Source organism: Barbus barbus (genome assembly GCF_936440315.1).
Source record: "Barbus barbus genome assembly, chromosome: 43".
Lineage (NCBI taxonomy): Eukaryota > Metazoa > Chordata > Actinopteri > Cypriniformes > Cyprinidae > Barbus > Barbus barbus.
The window spans coordinates 2,209,683-2,229,573 of NC_136721.1; the positions used below are offsets into that span (position 1 = coordinate 2,209,683).

The 19,891-nt window shown below is 37.4% G+C and overlaps 1 protein-coding gene across 3 annotated transcripts in view; it reads right to left on the minus strand.

The window, feature by feature from the left end:
• Positions 1-19,891, minus strand: part of LOC306862491 (folliculin-interacting protein 1-like) — a 32,511-nt gene that overhangs the window by 12,296 nt on the left and 324 nt on the right. Inside the window, exons 1-8 of one of the 3 annotated variants that reach the window (XM_079405310.1) lie at positions 13,810-14,088; positions 11,339-11,468; positions 8,701-8,832; positions 7,903-8,006; positions 7,743-7,817; positions 7,545-7,636; positions 3,194-3,277; positions 2,808-2,879 (exon numbers count right to left, since the gene is read on the minus strand). In XM_079405310.1, the coding sequence (XP_079261436.1) occupies positions 2,808-2,879; positions 3,194-3,277; positions 7,545-7,636; positions 7,743-7,817; positions 7,903-8,006; positions 8,701-8,832; positions 11,339-11,468; positions 13,810-13,847 (727 nt within the window). In that variant the 5' untranslated portion in view covers positions 13,848-14,088. Of the gene's footprint in view, positions 1-2,807; positions 2,880-3,193; positions 3,278-7,544; positions 7,637-7,742; positions 7,818-7,902; positions 8,007-8,700; positions 8,833-11,338; positions 11,469-13,809; positions 14,089-19,891 lie in introns of those variants that run through there. The other 2 variants (XM_079405309.1, XM_079405311.1) reach the window with 2 other exon arrangements.

The following is a 19,891-nucleotide window of genomic DNA, read 5'->3' on the forward strand; positions in this document are numbered from 1 at the left end:
ATTCCGCCAATGAAAAACTTGTCTTGTCTGAATCAGGAGAGAAATATGTACAGATCAAACACTGTTTACAAGCCCAAACATTTCTATATAAATAAGTAGGTGCATTTTGATGTAAGAGATCGATTTCCGTGATCGATCATCATTTAAATTAACGATCAATTAATTGATAAATACTTAACCTTAATACTGCAAAATGGTTCTATCGCAGTGGCATATATTGTGCACGAGCCGCACGCAGCCCAAAATAAGACTGCTTAATCGACCATCGATAGCTTTAACTGATTGCATCTCTTATTGACAATTAATCGATCGTCGATTAATCGCTGACATCCCTAATTCTGACGGCACCCATTCACTGCTTATAGGATCCACTGGTGAGCAAGTGATGGAATGTTACATTCCTCCAAATCTGATGAAGAACCGAACTCATCTACATCTTCAATGGCCTGAGGTTTTGGGTGAACTATTGCTTTAAGAATCACCCCATCACATGATAAAATGAGCAGTGATAGCATTTAGGTTTTCAGGGTCACCGGAGAGGCCGCAAGAGAGTGATGTTCAGAACGAGGTGACACGCTCAAAGAGCTCAATGGAGATGAGACACGCGTGTCGACCCAGGCCTTAATTAGCCACCTCATTTACGAGTGCAGACGGGCAGTTTTGGGAACCGCTAAATATAAACGTCTGTGCATGTGATGCTGCATTAGCCAGAACGAGAGATCCCAGCTATGCCGCCCAGGTTATCAGGCACTTTCCATTGCACAAGCTTTTCCAGGTCTGCTGCATTTTCAGAAACCTGGACATCTTAATGGCACAGGGCAGATATTCCTGTGCTGTGAGCTTCACGATGTCCTGTCTGTAGTATCATGTATATTTAGGACACAACAAAAAAAAATGACAGCTACATATGAAGGTTTTTTTGTAATCACAGAGTAATTTAAAAGGGATTTCTGGGGAGGATTTTTTAAGTCAGGTGTTAATTCTTTCATAGTTTTAAACCTTCAGTAATGTTCAATAAGAAAACATCCTGACACCAAGATTATGAGCATTCCTTTCAGAAAAACTCTTCACACTGACTTTCCACATCACTTCTGACTGTGTAGGGCCTTATGATTTCTATGACGTGAAAAAAGCAGATGGATTCATAGAATCCAGTAATAAAAATTAAATCAGCTGTATAATGTGGAATGTCACTGAATTTATTCATTTATTCAAGTAGGGTCACGCACTTAATCAAATGGTGAAATGGGCCACCCTCATGTTGTTCCAAACCATACTACTATTCCATACTATGAATGTCAATGGCTACCAGCAGCAGTTTGGTTACCAACGGTCTTCAAAATATCTTCTTTCATATTCAACAGAAGAAAGAAACTCATACAGGTTTGGAACAACTTGAGGGTGAGAAAATTAATTTTTGGGTGAACCATCCAAAGCGCTGAGGAGTCTGCATGTTGTGCATGTCTCAGTTTGCTCTACTACACATATTGAAGCTTGCGTGATGCTTGTGCTCGACCTATGAACATCTCCAGAGTTGCTCTGAGAGCCACTTTACCACCATTTGACCAATTGAGACAAACTATTGTCAGAAACACACTAAAACTCAAAGATCTTCACTACAACCTGCCAAAATAAAGGTTCTGTTTAACTTTAAGAAATTATGACACATATATATTACTGTCGTACAGTAGAATATACTTTCTAAAATATTAAAATATTAAAACACTATTTAAGTAGAATATACTTTCTAAAGTAAAATATTAAAACACTATTTAAGGAATATCACACATTTCTTTGTGCATTTTAATTTAAACCGTAAACCTCTGTTGTGCAGCACTTTGTTTGCCAAAAAAAGGAATTGTTAAATTTACATTTGATTGCACTTAAAAGATGAATTAAATTGTTCAAGTTTTATGCATTAATATAATTAGCTCTGTTTTTGATAATAAAACTGTATTTCTGAAAAGATAAAACATTTCATAGGGCAATATTATTGTTAAAATTCTAATACATTGCTAAAGCTTTATGAATTCCATGATAAGACATTATTATTAAAATGTAATTAAACTATTAAAATTAAATGCAAAAAAAGTGAAAATGAAAAACATACACCTTTGGTTTTGGAAATGATCCCAACTCCAAATTTTCCTTTTTACCAGCTGGGCAAGAAGTAACAGATGTTCTTGCGTCCAGTTTGGTTTTCTTTTACATTTGCATGTCTTACTATCAACCATGATTATTCTACTCTGTTAATTAAAAAGCTGTTTATAGGCATATTCACTAATTATGAGAAGCATGCAAGAGGCTGACAATTAGCTGAACATATACTTGTTTAATTAGTGACACTTAGCCTGCATTTTAAAATCTTTATTTGAATTTGGCAACATAATATTGCACTCTATTTTCTAATATTTCTATGAATAAATCTCTGACAGAGGCCCCTCCCCTCTCCTATCAGCCAATCACTGTGTGCATAGTTAATAAGCATTCTGACATCATCCATAGCAACGAGGTCAACCCCCTCCCCTTACTCTTAGCTTAAGACTTCTCTCTATTCCTTAGGAAAAGTTTGTCTCAGCAGCTTTGTGAATGGGTGTTAAGAGAAGCGAAGACTATTAACTAAAAGCTGCTATTTAGGAGAACTCTTAGTGGTAAGATAAAATGTTTTGGGAATACGGGCCCAGATGTCATGGAGCCCTAAATATAACAATGTCTTACTTGTAGCCTAGAAATAAATCACGCGCAGTAACTGTGTGTTTGAAAATAAATGTGTCCTATATGATATGTGCATGTGTGAACAGACTCACCGGAGCGGGCGATACCGCTGTCTCTCTCATCATGCAGTCCTCGGCCCGGCATGTCCATGGGGTTACTGTGTCCTGAGAGGAAGCAGAGAAAGTCATGCAGGGGCGATTTTAAAAAGATTGCTTGTCCCTACTCACCACCCATCTTATCACCATTGTGATCTACCTACACATGCACACGCAGCAGGCAGGAGAAGTGAAAGCAGTGCATTATGGGGGATGGGGTAGAAAGAAACCCTGGGCTTGTCAAAGCTAGAGAGATCACACCAGAACAGATCTACCAGTTACACATCTTAAATGCTGACACAAAGCACTAGCAAACACCTTAGATGCACATGCATAAAACTCTAGTGTCACATGCACACTCTCGTGCACACACACACGCCAACCTGAAAAGAAAGAGGCGCTCTTGATGAGACGGAGCGGGCCTTGCTCTGAGAGCGCCCGGCGCGGGCTGCAGAGCTGAGAGAAACCTGTATGGTACCGCGATCAGGAGAGCAGGACGACAAATGAAGAGAAAGACACACATCCAATTGTTAGTTAAGTACAGGGAGAGACACAGATGCTCAAAAGTCTGGAATCATTTATATATTTTGAAAGAAGTCTCTTATGTTCATCAAGGCTGCATTTATTTTTTCAAAAATACAGTAAAATAATAATGTACATACATTTTTTGCACCATTCCTCCAGTCGTCAGTGTCACATGATCCTTCCGAAATCATTTTAATATGCTGCTCAAGAAACATTTCCGATTATTATCAATGTCAAAAACAGTTAAGCTGCTTCATATTTTAAAAGTCATGGATAAATAATATTAAAATAAAAAAAACAAAAGCGATGCATTAAATTTATCAAAAGTGACAATAAAGGCATTTAAGATGCTACAAAAGAGTTCCATGTCAAATAAATGCTGTTACTTTGAACTTTCTATTCAAAGAATCCTGAAAAATAAAATGCTTTTGGATGAAATATGAAGCAGCACAACTGTAAGCATGATACTGTTTTCAATATGATAATAATCAGAAATGTTGTATTGGACATTAGAGTGATTTCTGAAGGATCATGAGACACTGAAGACTACAGTAATGATGCTGAAAATTCAGGTTTGATCACAGGAATCATTTACATTTTACAATATTTAAAAACAGCTACTTAAAGGAGTAATAATATTTCACAATATTATTGTTTTGCAATATTCTTTGATCAAATGAATGCAGTCCTGGTGAGCAAAAGAGACTTTAAAAAGCATTTATAAATCGTAATACTCCACACTTTTGACCAGTAGTGTATCTTAAGCTGTCAGGGTGACACAGACAGACAGATGAATGGCAACACCACACAGAACAACTCAATTTATGAAAAATTTATATTCAGGCTCAATTCAATAATCTGTGCAGTCAATTCTGTGGGTGTTGCACACAAAAAATTCTGAAAACTGGACTCAATATACATGATAATTAGGTAACGCTCAAAAAACATGTGCGGGTCATGGTTCAGCCTAAAACTACATTCTGCATAAAAAGAAATCAAGCCTATATTTAGGACCATTAGGATTTGTCGTATTGAACTTTATGCTCATGACAACTAATCAGATTTTCTTTCTCATTGCTGTAATGTTTCAGGACATTTGGCTGGATAATAAATGACAGCACCATGAGCTAACCAAAGGATACAAGTGCTATTTTTGTCTTTTTCACATCTGTGTGACAAATGAGGCTTTTACTTTTCACTTCTGACTCGGTCTCCGCAGTTTTATTCACATTATTGTGTCACTTATTTTTTCTTTAACCCTCTAATGCATGATGTACACTATATAATGGGCAGTTCTTTCAAAGTATGATTTTTTTTTTTCAACATTTCATATTAAATGAAATGTTGCGATGTTACATCCTCACCCATGACTGTATATCACTGTCCTGTTTTGCTGCATTTATTTATGACAACATAAAATCAAAATGACTGATGAAAGTTGCGATATTTACTACTATTTTCTATTGCATTAGCTCTCAAGCGACATCATTTTGGTGTAATATAAGATAAAACACCTTAATTTCATATTTAAAAAAATAAATACTCTTTATTCATAAACAATAAGCTATTTTCCTATAACATAAGAAAAACATGATTTTGGGAAGAGAAAACTTCACATTTAAATTTTATTTCTATACTAAATTATAGTTTTTTATAATATTTTTTTTTATAATAAATTATAATATATATATTTTATAAATAAACACATTTTTCCTTTCCTTTTACTTCCCAGATTAAAAAAAAATACAGAATGTCATATTTTATTTTTAGGGAAGTCGTGGCATAATGGCTAGAGATTCGGACTCGTAATCCAAAGGTTGTGGGTTTGAGTCTCGGGCCGGCAGGGATTGTAGGTGGGGGGAGTGAATGTCCAGCGCTCTCTCCACCCTCAATACCACGACTGAGGTGCCCTTGAGCAAGGCACCGAACCCCCAACTGCTCCCCGGGCGCCGCAGCATAAAAATGGCTGCCCACTGCTCCGGGTGTGTGTTCACGGTGTGTGTGTGTGTTCACTGCTGTGTGTGTGCACTTTGGATGGGATAAATGCAGAGCACGAATTCCGAGTATGGGTCACCATACTTGGCAGTATGTCACTTCACTTTCACTTCACTTATTATTGGGTGATTCAACACATACATGTTTTACCAAATAAAAAGAACAACACTTTTAGAGTTCATCCCACTCATTGATGTGAGCATAAGTATTGGGACAGTTGAACATAAGGCAGATATAAAAGATTAAAAGCTATTATTTAGTTGCAGATCCCTTGCACACAATCACAGCAGTGAGTCTGTGACCCATAGACATCACCAGACTCTTGCTCTCATCCTTTGAAATGCTTTTCCCAGCCTTTAATGCAGCCAATCCCAATTGTTGCTTGTTTTGGGGAGTTTCTGCCTTTACTCTCCTCTCCAGCTGGTGAAATTCATGTTCAATCAGATTTAAATCTGGAGATTGACTTGGGCAATCTAAGACTTTCCATTTCTTTGCCCTTATAAATTCCTTGACTGAACTGGCAGGGTGTTTTGGGTCATTGTTCTGATGCAATATGAAGCACTTCCCAATGAATCTGGTGGCATTTTCTTGAATATTGGTAGGCAAGATGGTTTTGTACCCTTCCAAATTCATTCTGCTACTGTCATCATACATTAAGTCATCAGTAAAGTTGAGAGGGCCTGTTCCAGAGACAGCCATGCATGCCCATGCCATGACACCACCTCCACCATGCTTTACAGATGAGGCTGTATGCTTGGGATCATTGCAGTTCCCTTTTTCTCTCCACATTTTTGCTTTTCCATCACTTAGATGAAGGTTCATCTTTGTCTCATCGGTCCATAAACACAGTTCCAAAACTCTTCTGGCTCACCTTTATGCTTTTTTGCAAACTCTAATCTTGCCTTTCTATTTCTGGTGCTGGACAGAGGTTTGCATCTTGCTGTGTAGCATCTGTAATTCTGTGTCAAAGTCTCCTGAGGACAGTAGATTGTCAGAGCATCACCCCAGCTTTCTGGAAGTTGTTGGTGATTTTACAGACACGTCTTTTAGGGTTCATTTTCACAGCTTTTATGATTTGTCTGTCATCAACTACTGTTGTTTTCTCAGCCGATCAGGTAGTTGTTGGTTGCTGGTGTCACTGGTTGTTTCCAAACTCTTGATTTCTCCATGCCCTTTGTTTTTGCTAGAGCTCTAACTGACTTCCTCTTTTCTTTTAGCATCCAAATTGCTTGCTTTTTTCTCAAAGTCAGCTCCCTCATCTTCATCCTGGTTTGTGTGTGTCATCATCACATGCAAGATTCAGAATACAGAAGTAATGGATATAACGGATACAACACATTTCCTGCTTTTAATATCTGAAGAATTAATGCAACAGGACACAGCTGATCACTTAGAAAGACCTGAGGCAACTGTTTCAATACTTATGCTCTCATCAGATAGAGGGATGAAACTCTAAAAGTGCTGAACTTCTTAGCTGGTAAAACATCTATGTGTTGAATCACCCAATAATAAAATGTGACATTCTGTAGTTTTGTCTCATATTCATATTTTAATCATATTTGCAAATGTCTTGACTCCACAGCCAACAGAACAATTTTGTCTTTACTGTTCCAATACTTTTGGAGGGCACTGCATGTGTGTGTGTGTGCGTACATATATATATATATTCGTTTTCTTTTTTTATCCGGGAGGTAAAGGGAAAGGAAAAATTTGTTTAATGTTTAAAAAAAAAAAGACTGTAATAAAAAATAAAAAAAAAAACACTAGATCATTAAAAAATAAAATAATTAAAAAAAAAAAAGATAAAAATGCTTTGCAATGTCTCAATTCATTCCTAGAGGATGTGACAATCCTAAATCCTGAAATAAAAATACGTCTGGGTTAAACATTTTCTTTATGCAAAGTAAAATGCCAAAGTGTAAAAGAAGAACTATGACCTAGACATGTTCTCAATGAGTCCTCAAAACAAACACATAATTACAATGTTTAAAACAGTGACGATGTGACGATTTCATAGAAAACTTGCGCACAATGGAGAAGGACAGACACAGAAGAAAAGTTGGGAAAGTACTGAGATCATAAAACATAAAACAGTGAAACAAATGTTTTTTGCCAGCTGAAACGGCAAACGTCGTCAAAGGAACAATGTGGCAACTGAAACTGTGTTGAAAGTGCATGTGGAGTAAGGCTGAGGCACAGAGGATCTTGTGTTACCTATGCTGCCCAGGAACCCGTTGGCAGCCGTGTTCTGCTCGGGCCGCAGCACGCCGGAGTCCTGACTGATGAACTCTAAACTGTCCTGCAGTCTGTCAAGTAATCAAGAGGTGCAATGAGGAAACAGACCACAGCGAATGCACTGCTGAACATGTGTGTGTGTGTGTGTGTGTGTGTGTGTGTGTGTGTGTGGCTTACGTGTTCAGGCTGCCGTAGACGCTTCCGCCTGTTCTCGCTGTAAACACTTTACTGAGCATCAGCTGTGGAGGAGATCTGGGAACAAACACACAAACACCTGTTCAGCTCAGACTGCTCATCACACACACACACCATCAACTTGACATCTGTATGCTCTCACCTTATCTGGTGGATCTTCAGCGTTGAGCCTTTGTAGCTCATGGCCACCGAGCCGAACATCATTTCTCCGAGCATGTTAGCGTCTGATGAGCACCGTGAGGAGCCCTGGTACAACGAAAGAAAGAGCAATACACACAGGTTTGAATCTGCAGGAGCAGCACACAGGGGTGTGTGATATGCATCTTCTCCAATGATACAGTAATTGTTGTTTTAACTGACTTTGATGAGCATCACTGAGTTTGCACAAACCAAGCAAAAGCAATGTCTAATTCTAACATTTGGTAATATTTCTTTTACAAATCACGATTTCTCGATTTATAAAAAAATTAAATAAAAATAACCATGGAAAAGCAATAAATTATAATTAATTGATAAAATCATAAGAATCGCCCAGATTAAATAAAAGACTCAATGACTCGCTCTTTAAAACAGTGAACTGCCGCCACATACTGGCAATTTTAATTTCATATTTAACATATTTTACTATTCAAAATCTCAAAGTATTTTTGTATTTGCTGTGTAAATAGATATAAATGCTTCAGATGCAGCTTGCAAAAATGGATTTTGTTGATACTGATTTTATTTGATTGGTGACAGTCTTTAGTGTCTCATTATTCAAACTAAATGTATTGGTTAAAATGTAAAAATCTGAATAAAAATAAACGAAAAAAAAAAATTGCTTTCAATTTAAGGTGGAAAATGTTGGCCCTTAATGAAACAGTTCATTTCTGTGAGCTGACCACTGCACAGAATATGAAGAGCATGAAGAGAGCGAGCGAAGGCTTGTGACGGGACTCACCTGGAAGCGGTTTTGTTCTTTGGGCTCGGAGGCGCAGGACGAGCTGCTGTCCAGGGAACTGGAGCTGCCGCCCGTAGGCTTCAGCTGACAACACTTCCCAAACATCTTCGCCTGTGCCTCTCCACACACCCTCTGCAAACAACACACGGACAAACTCAACAACCCTGCGAGATGCTCATGAGCGCAGTCACTAAACCTGAGAAACACCGGTTCGTCAAGACCCACATTCTGCAAAAAAGACATTTAAGGTGTATGATTGTCTGGAGTGTGAATGCAGCAGCACACAAAAGCGAATGCTGTTTTAAACAGTTAATGTTGAATCAATTGTCACTGATCGTTATTTAAAGGTGTGAGGGGGAGAGTCTGAACTGAATGATGAGACATGACCGTAAAGCAAAGAAACATGCAAAAAGAAACAGCGAGACCAGTTTAACATGATTCACAATCAGATGAATCTTGTGTATGAGTCGTTCTTTAAATGAATCATTCAAAACGATTCTCAAAAGCAGATGAGTCAGTCTGATTACTAATTCACTGAATCCAGAGCAGTTACTCAATTATTTATGTTCAGAGATTTCTGCCCTTCCACTGAAAGTCCATGCAATCAAAACTGACGCTTTAAAAAGTTCATAATGACTTATAAAACGTAATCCACATGAATGGAGCCTAAATGTGATCTGCTCATCATATAAAGTGATCAAGTCTCTTTACATACATTTACACACACATATATACATATATATATATATATATATATATATATATATATATATATATATATATATATATATATATATATATATATATATACATACATATATATACACACATGTATATTTTTTTTGTTTGCTTTATTTTCATTTTTTAGTTTAGTGAATTTAACATTTACTTTAACAGCATTATTTTTGTTTTTAGATTGTAATGTTAAAATGTAAAGTAATTTTACCCCTTTTCTGCACATAATATACAGGTTAGCCTACATGATGGTTACATTGACTATATTTGTTTTCATAGCCTTTAATATGAATGAACATCGTTTCATTGGACAACATTGGGCAGGATGCGATTCCCCCCCCTCACATAAATAATTTGTTTTCAATCCTAACAGAAAAAGTAGACTATAGAGATGTATACCGTATAACACAATTCAGCCAAAAAATATCAAGATATGTATTCTCATTTGGCAATACTGGCCATCCCTAGTCTTTGAACATTTTGAAGTTTTAGTTTTGTTTGCATGGACTTAGAGACATGAATCTCTAAACAGCTAAGTGTGCACATAAACACTTTTAAACACTGAGTCTCGTCCGTGAAGAGCACAAAGGAACTCGAGCATGTGAGACTGTCATATGACTTCCTTAACAACTCGTGAGCAGGGCTGTTTGCTTACTCGCTCTCTTCTGCTTTCAGTCAATGACTCTCTGTCTCTCCCTCTCCCTGGTGAAACAATATCCTCGGCCAAAAGCATCATGTGATTGCAGCCGTAGCTCGGCTCCATATCAGCAATCTCCAGAGCCTCACCCGAACACACTAGACAGGCTGTTTATTATTCATCTGGCTGCACTGCGCACCAACAGCAGCTTGAACCTGCAGCGGATTTTAAAAGAGCATGCCTTACGTTTAGGAGGGTTTTTAATCATCACCAAACCACAGCAATGATTTAGACTCATGCTGTGTGTTTTTATTCAGCAGGCTGCAGGTCAAAGCCATACTGAACTGACTGATAAATATCAAATGTTAAGCCACTGAATGAATGATCCAGGGCTTACTTATTTATAATGTTGTACCTTTTGGAACAATCAGTAATGACACTGACTTAAATTTTTACTGAACCTTCTGATCAGTCTTGTTTTCCAGAGCAAATGTCTAAAGGCTCTTAAATAAATGTGTATTTACTTGAGAAGCAAAATGACTTAAGATAAGAAATCTTGTTTTATGAGAAACTGCTCAAATTGAGTGAGCTTATGATTAAAACAACAACAAATATCTGCCAATGTGCTCAGAAAATTCAGCTTAAAAACAAGGTTTTGTTCATATGAAGACTTCATATGTTCTATTTGCGTCTCATGTAAATGTATCTTGATTTAAAGATGTTTACATATTTGTAGATATTGGAAATCAAGGCAAATATTGAGAGAGATTAATTTTTACATTTAATGCCAAAACTTTAAGAATTCAAGACTTTCTGCTCTGATTTAAGACCTTTTAAGGTCTTCATTTGTGGAACACTAAATTAAGATCCGCAGAAATCCTGTAAGGTGCACAAAACACTTTGGAGCGGTCATCAATTTTGCAACATGAACACTCTTCATGAGCTGAATTACTTTGAGGTTCATGTTTTCTTTTGTCTTATCACATTCAGTGCAGACTGATTGGGGAAACACAGATCAGAATTCCCTTCACATTTCGCATCGCAGTCAGATGACAAGAGCAGGTGTGGAAAATGTTGGTTTTTTTGGTGAACCGGCTTTTGCACTGCACCCACAGCCTCATGACAGCTAATGACAAACAACCAGCAGACATGACAGAGAGCTCGACACGCCTTCAGTCATGTGAATGTGAAAGAATGCTTACACACTCAGTGTCAGCTGATGCCATTATTACTGGAGATAAGGTCTCTGGTTCACACAGCACTCACCGTGACCGGGGCATCTTCCGTGCTTCTCTTTCTGGCGTCCGAGTCGAAGAGGACGTTCCTGCCACGCCGCTCGCAGTCCTGGTAGACGATGAGACGGATCTGGCTGGGCTCCAGCTCCGGTGACGACCAGCTGAGGGACAGAGACACGAACATCAGCACCACAAACACACTGAAGCTTAAAGGGATAGTTCACCCAAAAATGGAAGTGCTGTCATTAATTACTCACCCTCATGTCGTTCCAAACCTGTAAGACCTTCGCTCATCATCGAAACACAAATTAAGATATTTTTGATGAATCCCGTGAACTCTATGACCCTCCCATAGACAGCAAGGATCCTTACACGATCAAGGCTCAGAAACGTAGCAAGGAGATCGCTAAAATAATCCTTGTAAGCATCCTGGCTGTCTATGGGAGGGTCAGAGAGCTCTCGGAATGCATCAAAAATATCTTAATTTGTGTTCCGAAGATGAACGAAGGTCTTACGGGTTTGGATCGACATGAGGGTGAGTAATTAATGACAGAATTTTCATTTTTGGGTGAACAATCTCTTTAACTAACAAGCTTCCTTCAGCCATCAGAAGTGATGGTTTGGGCCGCTGCCACTCATCTAACCAGGATCTGTGAGGGATTTTGAGCAGGATGTAGGCAACGAGGGCAGGAATGGCATGGGCACGAGTTATTTCTGTGCTCTGTGTCAAGGCAGGTGAAGAAAGGCCCAGAGCGCGCGGCTGTTTACTCGTCACATTCCTGACGACTGGACTCATTCGCCATCTAGACACGGAGCACATCATCGGCTTTATCAGGAATCAAGACAAACAAGCTGTGCACAAAGACAACATGATGCACAACCATCCCCTTCAAAACATGAAAACTCAACCATAAATCTCACAGCTGATCTGAAGAAAACTCACTTTATAATAATAAATTTGAACTTGATAAACCTGTTAAAATCAGATTCAAACTTTAGATAGAGGCCTCATGATATGGTCAGTAATCCTACAGTCATATATTTTTCTCAAATAAATAATTAAAATAATATGAATAAAGTAAGTGAAAACTGTAACTGACCCTGTGTCAGTTATTTAAAAAATAATACCAGTTATAAATTTTCTCAGATAAGTTTGCTTGCAGTAATTATACACACACAGTACACTGTGAATTCAATATAATACCATGCTTTGTTAATTTGCACAGTTTGTGAAAGGTATGAAATTGTATGGCTTTTTTTTCCATTTTGTATTATATTGTATAGCTACTGGATGTTTAAATTTCCCTCTGGGATCAATAAAGTATTCATCATCATACCGGAGTAGGATTTAATCGCAAAGCACTGTTCTCTCGGACACTTCGTGTGATGGAAGAAAAGTTTTGATGGACACAAAAACCGTCATTCAACACTGATTAGTGGTAAATCAATGATTGATTAGCTACTAATGTTTAGCATTTTATCGGTCGATAAGTGTTGGAACTTTTATTTTGTCCACATGAACAAGAGTAGTCTCTGTCTTTATTCGTTTATTGTCTTTGTTTAAAATTTCTGTCCAAAATTATTAGACATGTTAAACATTTTATCGGTTGATTAGTTTTTTCTGTTTGGTCGTTAAGTGTTAGAGGCAGGACTTTTATTTTGGTCTTTGTTTAACATTTCATCAGTCAATAAGTTTTTCTGTTTAACCATAAATTTTTGGAGGCGGGGCTTTTATTTTGTCAAGATGAACAGATTTATTCTGTCTTTATTCATTCATGGTCTTTGTTTCGCATTTCTGTCCAAAATTATTAGAAATGTTAAACAGAAAGTAAATGACAGGACAAGTATTAGCTATAGAGTTTGCCTTTCTACTACTAGGAAGGCATGTGCGAGAATACTTTCTCATATACTGTTGACGTTATGCAAAGACATTTATATCATCTGAATAAGTCTTTGAATGTGCAATAATCATTTACAGAAAAATCGCAAACATTTTGGTAATTTTGGTTAAAAAAAAAATGCAAAAAGGATGCGAACAGGAGAATTAAATTTGTACAGTACATGCATGAATGACATATATTATGTGTGTGTGTGTGTGTGTATATGCCATCAGCCACCCTCTCTCTCTATCAGCAACACGCATAAAAAAAAAAGCTGAATTTAAAATTAGTAATGCAATTTTTTTCCTGACAGTAATGAGAATAATAAGGCAACTGATATTTTCAGAGGGAGACAGGTGACAAGACCTAGACTATTATCTTCACAGTGATCTTATATGCACTGCTCCAGAATGAAAACGAGTCCTTAAGCTGCTTAACCTTAATCTGCAGGACGTTGCATAAGAGCACATCATCATTAAAGCTCACAGCGAGGAGGATGAATACCTACAGCAAAACCTCTCACTCACAAGGCAACACAAATGCCGCCACGCTGTTTCTACAGCAACCACACGCAATGACTGCAAAGCCACAGACAAGCAGAAAGCAAACGGTTGTCAGGTACCTGGGCATCAGAGCGTTTGCACCCGTGTGCTTTCCCATCCTCCCCAGCCCGCGGCTCGCTCGTCCTCAGCACAGAGCGCTGCTAAGAATAGCAATGAACTAAATTCACAAAACAACATGAGACTGTCAGGTGACCTCCAGGCCGAGCTGGACAGCGTCGGACAAAGACATGCGGACGCGCCGCTGGAAACTGAAGACAGTGTGATGTGGGCATAGAGAGGCTAGCCCGTCCCCTCCGGACTCCTGCGAGCGGAGGTCAGCGTCTGATCATAATGAGAGCAAGCGGCCGTTACATAAAGAAAGCATCCAGACCATGACGCACTTCCTGTCCGCTAACTGGGGTCGTTTTTGAATGCATGCGGTGGGAATGTTTCCAGGCAGCATTCCTGTCAGCTCGCTCAAGTAGAGCCAACGGGAGTCCAGCGAGGACAATAATAGCTCAGGCTCAGTATCTGGTCTGTGAAGGAGTGCAGCTACTGGTCTACGGCACATCAACTCACAGCATCCTTCACTAAAGCACTAAACAACACACATGCTTCATTTTCTGATGCGATCGAGTCCATCGAAAGAGAAATATTAGTCAAGTGTAAAATTAAGACTGACATCACATTTAGCTCATAAGTAGGGATATAACAATTCACTCAACTCACGATATGAATCATGATATTATTTTCTCACGACTTTTAACAAAATGAGATTTAAGACAAATTATAAATTAAAAGGTGTCCTTTTATTATTTCTCAGACAAAATTATTCCTAATAAACAAAACAAATTTGAAATTTCAAAACAAATCACAAATCAAATAAATAACGCAAATGAAATCTCTTCTTATGAACAAACTAAGGCTTTGCCTGTGCTCTTACCATTTAAAATGAAGGGCAACCAGTGCATTTTACTCACGATTCCAAACAAAGATGCTGCATACATTCTGCATCATTAAATTTGACCCTTTTTCTGTTAGTAAACATTGTGACGTTTTTCTGTGGGCGGAGCTTAGCTGGAGGCAGAAAGATTCCCCTGACCGCTTCACTAACGCTAGCTATGAAGTCTGTTTAGTTTGTTTTTTAATAATAACTGGAGAAATTCTGATTTTACCTGCATATGTAAGGTATAGATGCACTGTCCAGGACTGCGATTGTTATTTGAAAAGGTTAACTTGAACGGACAAAACCAGATTGGCTGACCCGCACACGCTTTTACTCAAAGGATGGACGATCTGACAGGATTCCCTCCGGTTGAGTGACTCACATCTAACGTGTATAGTTAAGACAAACTCACAGTGTCTATCTAGTCATGAAGATGCATATATATTTCAATTTCAGCAGGCAACTATTTTTACAGCTACATTATTATTTCAGCCACAATTAATCACAACAATGCATATACAATTACATAAGCATATAAATCAGTCAATTTGTTGCTTTACACACATGTACACAGACATTATTTCATACACGATAGTGAGATGCAGAAGAAAGCTTTAGACGCGCCCATAACAATAGACAATACTTTATTTAACCTTTTCTGATAAGAAGTATGTGCTGCAAATGCGAGCATTTTGACGATCGTTTCTGCTGTCATTGGTTTTTTGTCTGGCAGTGAAATCAGGTATGGCTTAAAATTTCAAATTGGAGCCTCTACAACATCGATTCGGGCACCCAACATCACAACAAGACGATATTTTAAGCTCCTTATGTAGCCGAATCTGCACTGGTTTGAATGGGCCGCTTCCAGTTTTCCCTTTGTTTTGCCTCCAGCTAGCGCTGTGACGTAATTGTGACGTCGGCCCTAAAAGGGTCTATATTTTTGAAGTCTGACCTTAGCTTTGTGAAACTATACTACATAAAACATCTGAATGAAACAAAAACAGCAGACAGACTGAATGAAAATGAAAATTTGCTCTCTGACAGCAGGTGGCGCTTATGGTACAGCAGCGATACAGCAATTTCTTTGTTACCGCTGTAAACATACAGCTATAAACACTACTTTAATATGTATTATACATATACAAGATGAAAAGAAAATGCCATCTAAACGTTTCTGAATTAATTGCTGTAATAATCGTTACATTAATCGATTATATAATTGTTTGTTGCAGCCCTGTAGATCATTTTTTACTAAAATATACTTTCAGCCACAGGATGATTTTGCAGATGAATTCATATTCGTCAGTCTGCACTAAACCGCAACACAAAAACAGCCAAAAGAAAGATGTTCAAGATTTCACTGGGAACACGATCATTTTAACACAGCATGACATTACAGCACAAGCGGCCACGTGTGTTGAAAACTAAACTGACTGTGCAAGAACCAGCTCTAGTCCTGAACTCTCGCTGTCCAACGAGTCCTGACCGGCACAACATACAACACCACAGTCACATGACATAAAGTAAAAGAATGACATCAATGAAGCACATGCTCATGAATCACTCACTGAGTTATCGTCTCATCTCAAACTCTCTCTACCAGTCATGAGCACACAGAAACAGACACTTGATGACAGCAGCAATCCTTCAGTCACAAGAGTCTGAGTGCATATCAAATACACAAACCTAGAGCCTTATGATTTCAGTGATGCAGAAAACTCTGATGGAATTGTGCAATTTTGGATGAATGAATCATAAGTAGGGCTGTTCACAATATGGTCTATTGTCTGTGAATATTGAAGCACAGAAAGACTGCTGTAAATGTGAAGTCTGTATGTTGTGCGTGTCTCGGTTTGCTCTACAACACATCCTTAACTTGTGTGATGCTCGTCTGGATCTCAAAATATCCGCAATGCAGTCTCACTAAATGATGACATAAATACATAAGCATCTCCAGAACTGCTCTGAGAGTCACTTCAAGACCATCTGACTGTTTCATTTGAGAAAAGCTACACACACGGATACAAACTAAAGGCAACTAGTCAAAATAAAAGTTAGGTTTAACTTGAAGAAATTGTGACAGAATATTTCTACTACTTCTGCTAACAAAATTATAATTAAAACTTTATATTTAAGAAATAGCCACGCCAATTTTCTTCCATGTTTTAATTGTAACAGTAAACCTCTGTTCAGATAAATTAAAGTTTGTTTAATATTCATTTGATTTAAAAAATTAAATTGTTTTATGCCATCATTTGAATACCAGAAAAATTAAAGTGCGTGAAACAGAATTTCTGCTGAAAAAAATAAATAATTAAATAATAAATTGATTATTAAAATGGAATCCACAAAAAAATAAAATTGAAAACACAGAACTTGGTTAAAATTAAACAGTAGTTCATAGGGCCCTAAAAAAATGCATTACCATTGTACTTTTATAATAGTTTATTAAAAATCTTTTTTTAAATACATCAACATTTTGTCCACATTTTAATAAACCGTAATCAATAAAAAAAAAAACATTTGCTGATTAATTGCTACAGTGCCTGAAACATTAGGCCTTTTATTTATTTCCAAAAGCTTGTCTGACGCGAGTACAATTTTGTACATTTTGCATACAAATGACGTGAGGTCTCCGGGTCTGGCTAAAGGTAATCACTGGTAGAGCACACAAAAGCTTTCGGGCTCAATCAAGAACAATCTGTCCTGCCAAAGAACCAGAAATGTGAGCAGCCCTTTGGTTTTTCTGAGAGGGGTCACCCATGTAGCTGCCCTCTCTGCTATATTAGGTACTACAGCCCCTTACGCACGACGGGCCACTGTTGTTGTGTGTCTAGCTCTTCACAACAATATTTAAAGAAACAGGCCAACAAGACCACAGAGAGCATTATTTCACCAAGTTTAATCTAATTACGGTTTCACATATTAACTGAATGAATTGCTTGTATTCATCTGGATGCGTTCCTGGCTAGATTTTGCCTGTAGCGACCTCAAATGAAAACGGGAAACACATGTAAGGAGAGAGTGGTGTGGAGAAGACATAATACAGGATGAGAGGTCATAAGGTCACGGCACACACTCAAATACTACGGTACATTCAGCTGCTGTCCTGATCTCACAGCATTCAATCACTTGTCCTCTGAGATAACATCAACATGTTCAACACTAGTGAATCATAAAACAACATTCAACTTACACCATACAGTAGTGTGCATATTCTGAAAGGTTGGTCATATTTTGGGCTTTTTAACTGATATCGATATACTTCAAGAGTGCCAAGTGATTGACAGCACATGAGATATACACTTTCTAAATCAGCACAAATATTTGACAACATAACATTTTCATTATCAAGTTAACTGATATATATATTAGACACTAACAGTTTTATTATTTAATGGTGAGGAACCCATCGAACATGTGCCTGTCAACCCAACATAGTCTATTATACCCTCCTTGTTTATTCATGATTTTGTACTTAAAGTAGAAAGACTGAAAACTTGTGCTCTACTTTGACAAAGTAGTCACCATTTAACGCTATACTGATTTACAATTGTGTTTATCAGTTCTTCCATTTTAAATGGTTCTCTTGTATTTCCATGTTAGTAAGTGTGTCTAACAATGTTTATATGTTCCTTGTCTCGCAATATAAAAAATGTCTACCACTGCGGTTCTCAAACAGAAGTCCGGGACCTGCTAGGGGCCAAAAGATGGCTTAAAATGATTGAAAATAAGACAAAACAAGGTTTCAAATAAGCTAAAACAGCTAAAAATCAAGATGCAAGCTGAAATCATATTTCTTATTTTAATTCAATCCCTTATCGACTACCATTATTTAATTCATTTACTGAATTTAATCAATTTAATTCATTTTTATTCTAGGACAACCATACACTGTATGTGGGAATTTTAAAAGTGTGATTTCTAAATGGAGAAAGGTCATGGAAATTGATACAAATAGTCATTTCATTTTTTTTTAATGACAAATGTGACCCTGGACCACAAAAGCAGTCTTAAATCGTAAATTTAATTTTTGATTATGATATGCATGGCTAAGAACTTCATTTGAACAACTTTAAAGGCAATTTTCTCAATATTTAGATTTTTTTGCACCCTCAGATTCCAGATTTTCAAATAATTGTATCTCAGCCAAATATTGTCCGATTCTAACAAACCATACAGCAATGGAAAACTTTCAGATGATGTATAAATCTAAATTTTGAAAAACTGACACTTAAGACAAATATCATATCCTATATTTTATCAAGTACAAATGGCTATTTGTGAGTAATAAATATATATATATATATATATATATATATATATATATATATATATATATATATATATTTTTTTTTACAAACTGAATATCATATTCTATAATATTTTATAAAGTAGAAATACCTGTTTGTGAGTAAAATAATTTTTAAAATAGATACCAACAACAAAAAATCATGTATATTCATTGGTAATTAAGTCTAGACCATGCAGAACATTCAGTTATTGTAATTAAGGAATATAATAATTTCACTGAATAGTTTCCATGTTGCCATTTCTAATTTCCATGAAAATAAGCAGTTTTGTTTTCACAAGCAGAAGTAGCCAGTAGCCTTGTAGTCCCCTATTACTTAGGATCCTTTAAATCCCAATCTTATTTCCAAATGCTTAAAATCTAACACTCCAAATCAGCTAAAGATGAACGATCCAAAAAAATATGATGTTATCAGTGTGCAACAGAAATGAATCCAATGCAAATTTCAGTGCTTTACTCTGATGGTAAGAAGACTTGTGGCGATATTCTGTGCATCTGCATGCATGCAGCACTGGCTCAGATCCGCGTCCCTGAGTGACCTGCACATCTCAGGAAAATGATCTGAATGCACGGACAGCACGAGGTCACGTGCCAGTCTCTGCTTTTATCATCACCAACATAAAGTCCATTTAGATTAAAGACCGCTAATAGTGCAGCGGACTATGGACTCGGTGAGGTTACACAGCATCGCTAGTTCTGCATTTAATGATCGCACAGAAAAGCCGAGGACTGACAGGAAATAAAATAAGTGTAACGTTACTGAAATACTGTGTGGAATAAACCATACTTTTAGAAAACCGCTCGTCAGATCCGGTGACATAAACAACAACAAAGGGTCGCCAGACTGAGCTAACTAGCATGAAGCTAACATTCAGGCAACAGATGGAGATAACCTTACGTAACC